This window comes from Danio rerio, chromosome 4 (genome assembly GCF_052040795.2).
Source record: "Danio rerio strain M-AB ecotype USA chromosome 4, GRCz13ab, whole genome shotgun sequence".
In the NCBI taxonomy this organism is placed as follows: Eukaryota; Metazoa; Chordata; class Actinopteri; order Cypriniformes; family Danionidae; genus Danio; species Danio rerio.
Window position 1 is genome coordinate 13698359 of NC_141024.2, and position 16692 is coordinate 13715050.

Genomic DNA, 16692 nt, shown 5'->3' on the forward strand with positions numbered 1-16692 from the left:
ACTCAACCCGCAAAACCAACACAGCGAGCTCGGCAGGAGCGCCACAGCCTGCGCCTAATCTGTCTTCAGATGGATGCTTTAATACGGCAGTCCAAAGAGCCCCGTGCCTACGGCGTGAGCTACATCAGAACGTGGGCACGAGGCCCCAAAGCCGTCATGCTAAACGCTAACCGCTTCTGAAGATGGGTTTGATGTGCTTAGAGCTCTGTGCTGAGAGATTATACAGGGAATTTATTTCAACACCCTCTGAGACATTTTTTTCTTACCTCTAGCATAGAAATGAGCACCGCTTCAAAACGGATCTCAGCTAACACAAAAGGGGCGCTGGGTTTGTTTAACAAGTCATAAATGAACAGGAGTGAGTACTGTGGACAGTTTGTTCAACCCTTCACAGATCCAGAGAACCAGTCGTAGATTGTTGGGTGAATTGATAATACTAGCTGAAAGTCTAACATTCTCATATTTGTTGATAAACACAAATATTAAAATGCTGAATTAAATCTAGTCTTTTACTAAAAAGTAGTCAACCTTTGAATATATTATGGTAATAAACAAATCATGAATTGAAAAATAGAATTCCAACATATTAAATGCATCAAATGCATCAATACTAATATTTTCAATATGCATCAATATTTCTCTTGAATCAATTCTGAACTTCTGTAAATTGTGTTTACATCAATCTTATGATACAAATACTCTAAAATAACAAAAATTCATTTCATGAAACCTTAAAAAAGCCTCATAATTTTTCAAAAACTTAACTCACTATTTTATTTGTCTAGACAACTTTTATACTGTAACTACACAAGGCATTGGAAAGGCAAGGTAAGCTAGCATGAAATCCAGCAGCTGGAAAGACGGGTGCATTAAACAAGAGTGTCTCTGTCTTTCAGTAATGGGGTATATGCACACAGACTTTTAGTTTCAGTTAGCCAGCCCCAGGGCGTCTGGTATATTGTCATCTCACACAAAATTGCCACATTTAAAGGTGCAGTAGGTGATCTGCCACAATGCTAACCGGCTAGCATAAATCTCTGAAACACAGTCCCTTCCCTGCCGTCCAAAGCCACGCCTCCTGAAACACAAGTATGCGCACCTTAAAGATGACAGCAGATCCCTCACTCAGCAACTAGTGGCTGGCCGGGAATTATACTTACTACTCAGCCATACTTACATGCTATTTCTGGCCGAATATTCAGAGCAGCATGGTAAACAATATAGGGAGTGTGTCACAGGTTGTCATTGTTCAAAAATGGACCAATGTGATGTAAATGTAAAACCAACTTCAGCTCAGTAAAGCAGGCTAGGCGGAATAGCGATATTCACTGATGTTTTGTTGTTAAACTAAATTAAAATCTACATCATCGATGCGGTAAAATGTCCCTCATGAAACTGAAAATCGTCACATAAATCTATCGCAGGAAGATTTCAGTGACTTAACAGCACTTCTGTGCATATAACCCACTCGTAAAACAATCTACATCAGCTTTGCGTGAAGCTAAAATAGTTTTAAAACAGAACATTACCTGTCTAAAAGAAATCCTTCAGACATGGTGTCGTCCTTCCTCCAGCGTGCAAAACTAACTCCAGTATTGATTCAGGATGTTTATACTGCTCACGTTCTCTCCCTTTCTCTCTCTCTCTCTCTCGTGTGCATGTGAACCTACAGCGTGTACGCACAAATGGTGGATCTGCGTTTAAACGGCTGCACAATAGTTCGAATCTGCATTTGCTGACAGACAGTTTGGGCTACTTATCTGAATTATACGAAATGTTGGCCCAACACTATTTAATTGGATGAACTTTTTTTAGTCTTATGCCTTACCCAGAATATAAAAATAGATATAAATACATTAATATCATTTACTTTAATCATTACTATTGAACTGTGAAGAGACTTTCAACCAGCACAACAAAAAACTCTGAATACAATCAACTACTGCACCTTTAATATCTGATTACTTAAAAAAAAATTTAAAAATTAAAATAAAAATTACTACCACTACCTGACTGAGATATAATATAAAGCGGTTATCAGACCAAACAAGAAGCAACGAATTAAATTATATTTTTCCATGCCATGTCTTTAAAATATGGAAATCAAATCAAAATCAAATTTTAATATACTTTTAATAAACTTTTATTGTCACATCATCAGCAGCACATGCATTATGATGAGTGAAAAGCTTCGGTGCTGGCTCCACACAGTGCAACGTACAACATATTCCCAAAAAACAAAACAATATACAATTGGCAATGTTGACAGTAATACGTAGAAGACATATTGACTGTTGGTGGTAAACTTTTGTAGGCGATATTGTTTTAAGTACGGATTGGTGCAATGCATGCTACATCTTGATGGTATGCAGTGAAGGGTATAAAAACAGTTTGTGTGAGATGAGAAATTAAACTTACCCCAGTATTTTCAATGGAGTGTCTGAGCTTGCTAATAATGGTGCCTGTGTTTACACGGTCTTTTGTTTATTTTTTAAGCTTTTTAACAACCAAATGGATGCTCAAGTCTATTTACCTGATTATATTTGAACTACATTACGACATTGATGGTGTAAAAGAAACCTTATGAAATAAAAAATAAAAATAAAAAAGACATTAAGCTTTTACCGGAAGTTCATCATTGGCTGAAAAATACTAGCTGTCCATTGTACATCTGTAAAACGCTCCCACTTTTCAAGTGTCTCTCTGTCCAACAAATAAAACCCTTTACTTAATTTGACAAGACCACAGGAGTGAGAGGGTCAGACGCTGTTTCTTTGTACCTGGAATACTCTGTCTCCTAATGGCCAGAGCGCCATCTGGTGGCCTGGAGGGATTGGAGTGTTTAGTGTAGGGCCCCTCATCTGAAAAACACAAGGCATTTAAAAACCACACATTAGCAAAACCTTGTCTCATTTTGTACATGCAAGCGACATGTACACAAAGACGCAGAAGACAGGTAGAAATGATAGTCATCTTCTACACACAGCTATTATAATGGCCAACATGCTCTCAAAAGAGCCACAGCCTTCAACAACAATCATTTCAATCTGGAGCCAGCGGCTCTTTCACATACATGCTCAAAAAGGTAGGTAATCTTTATTTTAAGGGGTAGATTCAATATTGATTCTCAAAAGTCATGCATATTTTTTTTTACTACGTTATGTATTCTGTTTTTTTAAGTGTGGGATGCAGATGCAGCTCATCATATTTTCTACATAATTTATCTGTAAAGATATCTGTGCAGTGCAGTACTGCTTACAGATTATTCATCAAAGCAGCAAAGATACATGGATGATCGCAAAGAAAGAGTGCAACATGTTTGATGAGGCATTAAAAATAACGTGAAAGAGGCTGAGAAGCCTTTCTGTGTCAGGAAAAACACAGAAGCATCAGGCGGAAAGATTTTCATGAGGCTTATTTCGACTTGAACGATGTTGAAATGTCTAATCAGTCGAGTTTAAAGTAAAAGCAAATCCAATAGATTATTTGTCTACGCCTTAAAGCATCTGCAGTTTCATAATACACTCTTCACCATTAATATTAATGAAAGAACAAAAGATTAAGTGCTACTGTTGAATTTCATTTATCTATTAGGAGTCTATGAATATCTTTTGACACTGATAGCCTCAAGCAGGGCTCATACACATTTTTACTACTAAAATTTCATGACTTTTCCATGATTTTTCCAAGACTTTCAAGTGAATTTTTATGACCTAATGTTTCATGCAATGTCTACATATGCACGATAAAAGAAAAACAATGCATGTTCAAATACACCACATCGTAAAACACGCAGCAATCTATTTAGTTTTAATTTATATTTATGTAAAACTGACTTAGATAATGCTTATACCACACTAATAATGTGGGAGTATGTGATTGGCCAAGGACAGAATAGAAGTCAAGACAACTAACCCAAGGTTTCCACTACATTCATTCTTCCATGGCGGGACGCCACACCAAAATTCATCCCGCCACAGCTACATTACAGCCTATCAATCAAAACATCAATTAAAAGGTGAGTGAATCATAACAGCGCAAACTTTTCTGTAACCATAGTAGTACTGTGAGATTTTTGTTTAACCCTTTAGGGTAACATGCTGACTGATTGACTGACAGGTGCGTGATGTGTAAGACCAGCAAACAAGACGTATAGCTTTCAGTTAGGATGAACACAGTTTCCATAATCAGGGCCGGAGCAAGCTGAACTGCCGCTCTAGGCAGAGGACGATCACGCCGCCTTCAACCCCAATGTGAAAACGAAAGTGACCGGTTATGAAAATGAAGTGAGGTGTCGCGAACCTCTATTCTGCCGCCCTATGCGCGGATATAACTGAGGACGCGCGGGTGCTGAGGGAGGTGTCACGGACGCCGCCCTCTCTATTCTGCCATTCTATGCGTGGATATAACTGAGGATGCGCGGGTGTCGTGGACCTCTATTCTGTCGTCCTATGCGCGGATATAACTGAGGACACACGGGTGCTGATGGAGGTGTCGCTGACGCCGCCCTCTCTATACTGCAGCCCTAGGCGGCCGCCTAGGTCGCCTCTATGGATGCGCCGGCCCTGTCCATAATTATACTTTATTTATAGATAGAAGTCTATAGTTCTGCATACAACAAACAAGGACTTTATCTTGCTGGAGACGTTACACTTTACTTCAAGATACATTAATGCCACTCTGTAGGTCTATTGGAGATATTCATAAATATTCCTAGCCAATCTAATAAATGTTGGAGACATACTCACTACATAAATGCGCTAAATTACGCTTCAGCAGAGTTTATTTGAGAGCACACAAGAAAATCTGCACTTGAGCAGTGTATATTTGAGGCTGTGCTAGAAGTTTTGTGCACAAACAGAGGAAATGGGCTCGCAAGCAAAGAGATTTGCATGCTCGTATTACATAAATGCGATCTCGACTTGTAATACTGCGCTCACGACATCTGTCATTAAAATAACACCATAGGTAGTTGGTAGATCTGTGTAAAAGGCCTGCCGCCACAGCTGGAAAAAATCCTAGAGGAAACACTGTAACCTTTATTCAAGAATACAGATCTTTATCTTCCATGACTTTTCAAAACTTTGTGGGCTTTTCTGTTTTTCCAAAACTTTTCCAGGTCTGGAAAATGCCATGTCTAAACTCCATCACTTTTCCAGGTTTTTCATGACCGTATGAACCCTGCTCGTGCAGTGCACAGACTGTAGAACAACTTTATTTTGCATGTGCCAAATTTGTATCCCTGCTTGTGGAACTTTCTCAATCCCATGCCCATCCCTCCCACTCCAATTATGCTACAGTCCTATGAAAATAAAAGCACAAATTGTCAAAAATTAAATTGAAACCTATGAACATATATAATATCTGTGTGTGTGTGTGTGTGTGTGTGTGTGTGTGTGCGTATCTAGCTATAAATATATTAAATGTGGTCCCCACAGTCTTTGAGTTTGAAAATACATCAATCATCAATCATCAATCATATTATGACTACATATTCTATTCAGCTGAAATAGAGAGATTGGTTCACTTTTATTGTACCCATGCACCTGAAATAAAGTTTTTACTGATCGATCTTAGAAATATCAATCAAATTTGTGACTCAAAAGAATCAAATCAAATTTAGAGCATGTGCACTGCAAAACTAACTGAATCAGGGCATCTGAATCAATCTCTGAGTTCATAAAAATGCACACAGATGCTGTCAGCAACAGATCACAGTCTTCACCTCTGCGATATACAGCGAGCAGCTCCTGCTGTGGCCATCTGATTGTGGGCTCACATTTACAGGCATGGAAAACTGCGCAAAATCAGCAGGAGCCTGGTCATAATGGAGCTCTTAAAGAACAGCAGGACGGCGCACTGAGCACTGTTTACTTTGACTGCTGTAGCAAAGCTCTGCAAGTCTCCATGGGAAATTACACATATGTGGAGGCGCCTAAGAGACCCCGTGGAAATTTGTAGAGCAAAGAAAAGATGGCAATTTTAAGCACTCTGTTTATCGTCAATAATGAACATAAGTGAACCGCAATATGTTGAAATTAGTTATGGTGTACACTATTAGTGTCATATTAAAAGATCTAAACAAACATTTATATAAAGCATGCATAATAATAAGAATAGAGTTAAACAGATAGCTCACCAAAATAATGTAATTACCTCACCATATACTCCTTTAAACCTTTATGAGTTTCTTTCTTCAACTGACCACAAAAGAAGATCTTTTCAAGAAGATTAGTGCTGGTTGATGATATCCATTGACTTCCATAGCAAGAAAAAAAAAATACTATGGAGATCAATGATTAAACCAGCATTCTACAAAATATCTTCTTTTCAGGTTCAAATAGGTTCTGAACAAGTGATGGAACAATAAATCATGACAGATTTCATTTTTGTGTGAACTTTAAGTTTTATGTACGTAATATGTAAACAACCCTACCAAATAGCCAAAGCAAATTCACCAGAGCAGCTGAGTCTTTATCTATTTTCAAGAAAATGCTCACTCACTCACTCACTCACAATCCTTCGGCTTAGTCGCCACAGTAAAATGAACCACCAATTACTCTGGCAAATGTTCTTTATGCAGTGGATGCCCTTCCAGCCCCAACCCAGCACTGGGAAACCTCAAGAAAAAGTTAACACTCTTTATCATTTATTTATTGTATTCAGTACTGATCTATTCTGTTGAATCCTTGTTTTGGCTTTTACGTAATGCATGCACCAACTGGGACTTTATGTTCTCTTAGTGATTATAATTGCTTCTGCCGTCTGATTTGAAATGAAGCTGATGCCTACAATTTGTAAACTGAAAAAAATGAGCCCTCACAAGTCATTACTTAAAACAAAGTTGAATACAAGTAAAAAGATTAAACATAAGTTACTTTAATGGCATAACTTATTGACAATTTTAGTTTAAATATTTGCAGTTTGAAAACTCACAACATACATATTTTCTCTGCTTATTACTTATATTAATACCTAATGAACAATTAATATGTGATCAAATAATTGCAATTTAAAGAAATAGTTCACCAAAAAAGTGGTTTTAAACCGAACTGAATTTCTTTTATTTGTTGAATTGAAAGGGAATACTATGGAAGTCAATATTTATTGATTTCCAGCATGTTTCATGTTATTTATTTTGTGTTCAACAGTAGAAAGATACTCAAACAGGTTTGTGCCAAGTGAAGGGTGAGTTAATTATGACAATTTTTAGTTCTGAAATACAGTTGTTTTTTACAGTGAGTCAGATATTAATCTGCAAGAGTTTTTTTGTCCGTCTTACTAGAAAGTGGATTGAGCAATTTATTCTTGACGATCCGTCATGGTCAGTTTGATTTTACTGTGGTCAATGGACTGGACACAAGAAAGCCCTGAATGAATTTAAAAGCCAATCCCTTGCTTTCCTCGAAAAAAAGCTCTGAATCAGCCTGAATTAAAAATACCCTCTTCATTAATAAGTCATTTAATGGAAATGAGGGGAGGTCAAAAATAAGAGGAACCTTCTGAAGACCACAGGGAATGAGAAATAAGTCTTCTCCATTTTCTTCAGTCAGTTAACAGCAACTCCTGGGGCATTTCTGCATCAAATCAAACACTAAATTGGTGAATTAATGAATGCCCTCTTCACTAAAGCCACGGCGCTATGCGAAATTAAAGAATGATTTTTCTGTAGCACAGTAGATGAAGCCGAAATTATGGAAAGAACATTCCTGCTTAATAAACATGTAGTGAGGTTTAAAGGAATAGCTCACCAAAAAAATGAAAATGAACCTAATAACTTACTCAGGATTAGCCATCCTCTGTGACTATTTCTCTGTCAGATGAACAATTCCATGCTTTGTCATACAACTTACCAATACCCTGCCAGGGGTTAACACACATTTTATGATGATATATATGTTATTGTAACCGAAATATTTCTAATTTTATAATTATAAACTTTGATCACTGACTTCCATTATGCTAAAGTGTGTGGCATATGACTACAGTATGAAGAACATAAAATTGTGTTTCAAAACAAATTTATCCACTTCATAAAACACGTATTAACCCTTTGTGACATATGGATTTGTATGACAATAGATTTTAATCGTTATTATTGTTACAAACTGCACAATTTCTTATGTCTGAATGCTTTTAAATGCTTTTTAAAATCATTATGCAATCAAACCCACATGCAAATAATGAATCATGATACAAACTCAACACTGCATGTGCTGCACTTTTGTAAGCTTCAAAATAAAGGCCACTATCCAACACTGTTATACAGCAAGGAGGGTTTGATGATGGTGAGTAGATTTTGGGGTAACTTTTATTTTTAAGTTAACTATTCATTTAAAATTTCAGATACCAAAATAATAAATGGAACTCAAAAAATAATCTTTAAAAACTAATTCAACATTATTCAGTATTTGTAATAAATAATAACATTATTATACATTAATTAATAAATGAGTGAAGATGAATTTGAAATTGAATGGAAAAACATATTTAAGCGAATAAGAAAACATTTGATTCAAATGCCTATAAAAGTTCAATCAATGATGTGATGCTTAAATGAATACAATGTGCAATTTGTTCAAATTCATTAGGAGATTAAAATGAAATATGCTATATTGCATTTATATTATATGAAAACATTATTTGAGACAGTTAAAGTTAAGATAATACAATTAAATACAATGCCATCCAATTAAAAGTCCAGTGAAGTGCTTTGAATTATGCATTTGTATTCAATGTTTGATGTAATCTCAACTGAAACATAAAGAGAGGGTGGGACATAATGTAGCTCCTCCCCTTTTGTAAAAACAGTCAATAGTGTATGGTTTTATCACTGCTCTTCCAGTGACAATGGTTGAGCTTAAGTGCATCAAATGAAAAGCAAATGGGAGTGTCTTGAAGGGGGGCGGGGCATGTCAGATACTAGAGAGCATTTGATTGGTCAAGATTTGATAAGAAACTGAAGTATAAGGGTGACATGAATAAAACCATTTAGGTGGAAGTGACAAACTACAAGCTTTACATGTTCATATAAGTTTTATATCTTCCAAACACAAATCTTGTCACTGTTTTAGAGCACATTAGCTTATAGATATCTTTAAAAACTAGCAATACTGATCCTAACATCTAAAACATTTTGTTTTAATTTCATGCAACTTTTAATGCTGACAAAACATATGCCTTTTCCACCCATAACAAAGATCATGCTGATAGATTCTCTTCTTATGAATGCTGTTATTATTAAAGTTATACCAGATTTAATTTCAGTTTGTTATGATGCAAGTCGAAATGACTTCTAAAGTTAATTTGATTGAATATAATTCAAGGCAGTACACATTAAAAAGAGCCTATGACTGGCAATGAGAACAAGCCCCTGCTCAAATGTCTCTAGAGAATAAGCAGACGCTCATTTAAAATGCATAGGACTGTAAGCCCACAGTGTGTATGAAGCTGACATCAGCCGCAGCTCCACAGACGCTTCATTCAGCCTTTTAGTGATGACCAGAGAAGCACACAGGTCACTAAATGGATTATCGCCACATCCAGGAATCACATTTCTCTGAATTTGCCACAGGTTCTGAGCCCAAGGCATCATGGGATGAAGTTTACCTTTATTTCGCTAATCTGATCACAGGTTTCAAACGCGCCTTCCGCTGTTTCGGAAAATCAAGAGTGTGGGAGAGGATTTATTTGTTTTCATGTGGTGAAAAGCAAGAATAATCCATCAGCGATATGCAAAACAGAGCTTTGCAAGTGTTTGGTGAATGTTGAGGGTACAGACATGTAAACCAACATGAGGGTGTTTTCCACACAGCAGCCCGAGGCTTCACTGCTTCACAGAATAACATGCTGCTGCTTTTAGTCATTATATAATACACGTCTTCTTTATCAATATGGCTTCCCTTGTGAATTGTGGAGTGTTTTCATACGAGAGCTTTATCTGTGGATCAAGACAGTATGTCAAGTCTGGGTAGGCTGAAAATGTTTTTTTTTCCAAACTCAGGTGGGTCTAATGGTAGAGCCCAAAATGGAGGCAGAAAAAACTATATATTAATATAAGTGCTGGGCAAAAATGAATTGTAACTAATTGCATCCATAAATAAACCTTTAAGTTGACACAACGTACTGTATGTGTCCACTGGGTTATTTTTATTATGTGAAGTGTTCAGATGCAAAAACCTCTAATAGCCGTCAGATTTTTTTTTCTATAATGATAATTTTTCTCAAAATCCTATGTCTATTTTTAGTTATTTCACTTTAAGATTATTTTGCTTGTTTTAAGGAAAAACTCACTTCAATTTGGCATATTATTTCTTAAAACAAGACAATATGTTTTGCTTGTCTAGAAAATTCTTCTTAATTTAAGAATTTCTAGATATTTGGACTAGAAACAAGACAAAAAATCTAAGTAAGACAAGCATTTTTTGCAGTACACTAGTAATATTTTACAAATATTATATAATACAATAATATAATATAAATATGTTGATTTTAAATGTATACAAGTTAAAAATCATAATAAAATTAGGTAAAATAAAATTATTACTTATACCAATTATTGGGAATATCTATCTAGTAATAAAAATGTTTTAATGTATTTATCTTAGAAATATTACTAACAAAAAAACATGATTACAAAAACATTAAATATTTAATATCTAAATAATCATATTAATAAAAAAAACCTTAAAATATGAATACCTGCAACATAAAAGTATGTAAATCAAGAACTTAAGCAATAAGAAGAAAACATCTTTAATTTCACAAATGAATTCAAGTGATTGCATTTTGATTTAAAGTTATAATTGCACATTATTTCGAAAATATCTACAATATATTGTCACTATTGTCTATATTGAGACAAAAAGAGCTAATCAAATAATTTATGGAAAATATCGACAGTATCAATAAATAGCTGATGTATGTTTTTTCCCTGTACTCGTTAAAATGTTGTTAGCTGCATAAAAATGCATAAACGGGTTCAGACCAAGCACTCCAACTAAATTCCCTGTCTTGGGTCTTGTCAGTGTCTTGCACAAATGATGGAGGCTGAGATACAAATCAATCTCGGTGTCAGCGAAAAGCTTGGTGTTTGAAAAGCTGCTGGGTCTCAATGATTCTGCCTCTGTTCCTGAATCTGGGTTACAAGCATAAATAGAGGGATAGAAAGAGAGAGAAAGAAAGAAAATGAATGAGCGCGAGAGAAAGGGAGCCTCATGTTGGCATTCGAGCAGAAGGTGTTTGTACAAAGTGGCTCTCGACTGTCTGGGCTTCACCATCACAAAACAGCCATCCAAATTAAAGCCCCAGCGCTTGTGATCTGCACATCACACACACAGATCACATCCACACAGAGAGACACATGCACACTGACGAAATGAATGTAGACCAGCAGGAAGGCAAGTCTTTGTGCAAAACACAAATCTCCACAAATGCACATGACGGATGTGTGTACTATTATTTGTACCGTTACATGGATATCTAGAACTCTTGAACAAACATGATATAAATCTTATGTAGTGCACAATCATAAAGGTTCATCATAAAGGTTTCCACTTATGTTTGAGTTAGTTATGATTGGACAACTTCAACTAGATGCAACTATTTAAAAATCTGGAAGCTGAGGTCAAACTTTATCTAAATTAGGGCTGCACAAAATAATGTTTCAGCATCGATATCAAAATGTGTGCATTCACAATAGACACATCGCATAGATATGCAATGTTGAGTTGCTTGCAGTGTAATTTTTTTACATTTACATAAACAAAACCATAAAGCGAGCACTGTTTATCATCCCAGTCAATCAAAATCGATGTTGGTAACACCTTGGACCATACCTGCCAACGCTACTGTTTTTTCCCAGGAGTCTCCCATATTTCAGACCAATCTCCCCCAACCATCCTGTTTTGTGATTTCTCCTGGAAAACCCCCAAGTCGCCAACTTTGGTACAGTACCTGATCGCAGCGCCCAAAACCCGCTGCATCCTATTCCAGTCCTCAACAGTATTATTGCAATATTTAATAGATATATTGGCAGGTATGCTTTAGACCAGTTCTCACTATTAATTAGTTGCTTAAATGCATGTTTATTGAGATATTGGCTGCTTATATGTACTTTTAAACAACATATTCTATATAACATTTTTCTACATCCCTAATCCTGCACAATACCTAAACTACCTTAATGATAAGAGCAAATTGGGAGTTTTATTAAAGCAAATGTCATAATGGTTTGCTAAAAGCGAGAATTGAACCTTAAAATAAAGTGTAAACAAACTATTTCCAAATAGTAGAGTTTTGGTATATTTAAATTAGGAACTGAACAAATATATTCCTGAAACATGAACTTTACTGAGTATTCTAACAATTTAAATAACTTATAATAATAATATATAACTTCATGGTTTAATGAAATTAATGTACTTTTTAGGTGTATGTTCATTTATAATAGGGCTGCAGGACATTGGAAAAAACAGACATTGTGATATTTAGTATTTCAGCAAAATAATCTCACATTGACGATGACTTGAGTCACTATTTGCAAAGAATTCATAATATTACGTTGGCTGGGATGAATTTGTAGGGGAGTGCATCTGCATAAATTTATATTAAAATATACTGAATAAAATAAAGCACAGATGAAAACAATAGAACAAAGATAAGAACCGAAATGAACATCGCTTCATGGCTTTCTGTAAAGTCTAACAGCATTGAGGTTCAGAAACACAATAATCAAATATAAAACTACACTAAATACTCTTTATTTTATAAATAAATAATAAATCTTTACGACAAACTTTCAAAATTTTTGTGCCCAAATGGTTTATATTAGCTTGAAATCTTACTGTCACAAGCCTTAAAACATAACCATTGCAACCTATAAGGTCATGTTATATTGATTCAAGATCCTGCAATGCGACTATTGCAGATTTATACAGTGCAATATCAATCCTGAAACGAACATTTTGTGCAGCCCTAATTTATAATAAACAAATTATATAATAAGTTACAAAAATAATTTAAAAATATTCCACAAATAATTAAAAAAAAACCTATAGTTATTATTAAATCCATGATATAAATCTCATAAGCTGAGAATAATAAGAAAGTATGTATTCTGTTTCTTATAGCAGCTAGAATCAGTAATATCGATCACATTTAGGGTTTTGAACAAACCTTTAAGTAAGCAGTGTCAAAAATTAAATCATGCATGAATTTATCATTCGCAATAACTTGCAGACTTGTGATGGTGGACTTTTATAGCCTCGTTACATTATACACACACTGGCAAGCATCATGCTAAACTGTTTAAATCTATTTTGTTTCACCCTAGGCAGAAGAATATTAACTGTTTAGCAGCCTGTCAAACAGCATAACAGTCTGGGGGCCAGGTGAGAATAGTCTTGGGACAAACCAATCAAACATCACAAAAGCTCAGCCAGCCAACCAATCAGCTGATCCCACCACGTCTTTCAGATCAGTCACACATTATTATGCAGATGACATTCAGGCCTGACCAGACAGCAGAATGATTGACTCTATATTCATTTCTGGTTCAAAGACCTCCAGAGAATAAAATAAAATGAACAGACTCGTCAGATCTTAGGCTTAAAAAAAATAGCATGCACAATTTCCACATTTAAGCAATTTTCACAGCGAAATCCCATTTCTATTCGGACAGATTTAGCCGTTTACAGAAAACAAAGCCGCTCAGTGGGATATTAATTATCCGTATTAGCCGAAGCTTATTTTTGGCATCCAGTCACTCACTTTCAAACATCCACAACGACACTCACCGACGTCACTGCGGAAAGCTCTGCTGGCACCACACGCAAACGCCATTGGGTTAATGCGCTACACCCAGGGGTCTCCAGTAAACAACCTCGCCCACTGGAAACCAAGACTAGCAGAGCCAGAGATCTTCAAACGGCACATGAAAATGTCCACACAAACCCGCTCGAACGCACACACAGACATTGTTCGCATGAGTGCACCGGTAGCTTCTCCGGCAGTAGGCGTACTAAAAGTGCTGATGATGGCACATTTTACTTTTTCCCTCTGTATTCAAAGGAAAACCTCAGGGCACTTATGCACTCTCGATTAAAGACGCCGCAAACCCAAAGTTGAAAACCATTAGAAAAAGAGATCAACAAGTCCACTTGCTTTATCCCACAGGCGACGGTCCAGGTTGGTTGAAGACGCAGGAATGACGAGGCAGGTGGGGAAATGAATAAATGAATAAAACCTTGGGTCTCAAGGCGCCAGGCATTAGCACAGACCGAGGCGAGACAAGAAAATTCAGTCTTACTGTGCATGGAAAATGGAAAACGAGAGTAGATTTGTGCATGGCAGAAAGAGAGAGAGAGAGAGAGAATGGGACAAGATGAGAGATGCAAGCAAAGCGGCCGTCATCCTGTCAGGTCACAGCAAGCTCGCTCATGCATACACGTACATTCATTTGAGGAGTTGGCGGACATGAAAGCAAGGTACAGGAACACTTCCTAAAAGCATCCTAAAGGATTGGGAACTTTTGTAAGTTGCTGGCTTGACAGGCTTCCCTTTTCACCAGTAGACTAAATCATTTGCAGCACAAATGGCAAGGCCTTTTCTACATGGTCCTAACAAACAACATGTTTTCACTATTGTTGAGATGCATACCATCTGGAACAAGGGCGAAAGTAAGTATTCTAACTGTCCTAAGTAGGAACTGCTGGATTCACAAGCTTGTCGCTACCTCAAGGAAGAGCAAAGCAATGGCTTTGTTATTTTTAGCTGTGATCTCAGACTGTGTAAAGTGGGATGACATAAAGCCCACCCTTCCCGGGTCGGAGAGTGAAACTACATCATACAGAAAGAGAGCAACTATCCCAGGATCCTCCTGGGCATAGGGAAGGAGTGTCTGTCCATATTCACCTCTAAGTGGAGAGGCGGGACAACCTGGGATTAAAAGCCCTGAAATTTGAACACGGGTGGCCTGAGCAGTCAGCTCATGTCACACTCAAGGACCGGTGGTTCAGATGAGGTGGAACTATAGTTGGGATGAGGGCAGTTTCTCAGGGAGGTAAAAAAACAAAGATATATATTGTGGAGCAAAGACCTCAAATCCTCTGACAGAGTCTAAACTAAGTAGTTTTCAGATAATCAGATGAATTTTTGCACTGGTTAAAACGGTCTCCAGTTGAAGGGTGTTTATGGAAATATGGAAAACTCTTCATGCGTTTTAACTGGGTTAACACAATTGCATTAACACAACAACAGTAAACATAACGAGTGGCTTGAGGATGCTAAAATTTAACATTTGTGAAAACCATCTGTGTGTAGATGATAAGATAATCAACAAAGATGCAGTGTTTTGAAACGCTGTGTAGGTCATTTCCTAATTAACACAGGGTTTTAAAACAAAAACCCACTAGTGTAAATGGCACCTGGGAGGTGTAGTATCTTATTAATCTTATGACGTCCACATTTGTTGGCATCTGCAAGTGTGCTGTGAATTGTGCATGGGAGTATCAGTAAATTCTATTTAATATCTGCTAACACTTTATATGGTTGCACTTTCTTTTACAGTGCACATGATTAATGTCTGCTTAGAGTGTATTTGCCTATGACTGCACTAGGTTAAGTAAGGTATAGTAACTACATGGGTTAATGTTAGACTTAAAGAAAGTACCTAGTTAAAGTATACTGTATACCCAGTAACTACATGGGTTAATATTAGGCTCAGGGAAAGTACCTAGTTAAAGTATACTGTATACCCAGTAACTACATGGGTTAATATTAGGCTCAGGGAAAGTGCCAAGTTATATACCCAGTTACTAGGTTAATGTTAGACTTAGGGAAAGTACCAAGTTACTTACCCAGTAACTACATTGGTTAATGTTAGGCTTAGGGTAAGTACAGTACCAAGTTATATACCTAGTAACTACATGGGTTAATATTAGGCTTAGGGTAAGTACCAAGTTATATACCCAGTAACTACATGGGTTAATGTTAGGCTTAGGGTAAGTACAGTACCAAGTTATATACCTAGTAACTACATGGGTTAATATTAGGCTTAGGGTAAGTACCAAGTTATATACCCAGTAACTACATGGGTTAATGTTAGGCTTATGGAAAGTACCAAGTTACTTACCTAATAACTGCATGGGTTAATGTTAGGCATAGGGTAGTTACCAAGTTATAAACCCGGTAACTACATGAGTTAATGTTAGGCTTAGGGAAAGTAAGTTATATACCCAGTTTACATAATGACTATGATCAGTACATATTCTGTATAGCCTATGTAAAACAGGATTGTACAATAAAGATGGTTCCCACTTACCTTGGGGTACTTAAATGGGAGTTAGTTGACAAGTAGTTGCAAAGGTATTTCAATTTTCATCTAGATCATAATTGGGTGACAACAAATGCAAACCAATTTCTATGATTTGATTGAAATGCTTTCATAATTTAAACACTAATGAAGTTGAATGCAGTGACCCTATTGATCCAACCCATTCAAGACATACTTCATACTTCACTGCAAAATAAACCAATTGCCATCCAAGCACAAGTGGTCAGAAGTGATGCAATCGATCGCATGTTAATGCCAGGTGAAGCGTTAATGCATCTCAACTGAGCACCTGAGGTCAGATCATTGAAAACACATGTGAGTATTGACTTCTGACTTCACTGCTGCATTGGATGACATGC

At 36.5% G+C, this 16692-nt stretch overlaps 1 protein-coding gene across 53 annotated transcripts in view; it reads right to left on the reverse strand.

Annotated features, from left to right (window-relative positions):
• Positions 1–16692, reverse strand: part of grip1 (glutamate receptor interacting protein 1) — a 359454-nt gene that overhangs the window by 120060 nt on the left and 222702 nt on the right. For 31 of the 53 annotated variants that reach the window (XM_087246970.1, XM_087246963.1, XM_087246964.1 and 28 more), the window contains exon 2: positions 2781–2861. The exons of 17 other annotated variants lie outside the window; for them this stretch is intronic. In XM_087246970.1, coding sequence (XP_087103096.1) covers positions 2781–2861 — 81 coding nt within the window. Of the gene's footprint in view, positions 1–2780; positions 2862–13796; positions 14371–16692 lie in introns of those variants that run through there. 5 more of the 53 variants (XM_087246967.1, XM_087246959.1, XM_087246950.1 and 2 more) reach the window with 2 other exon arrangements.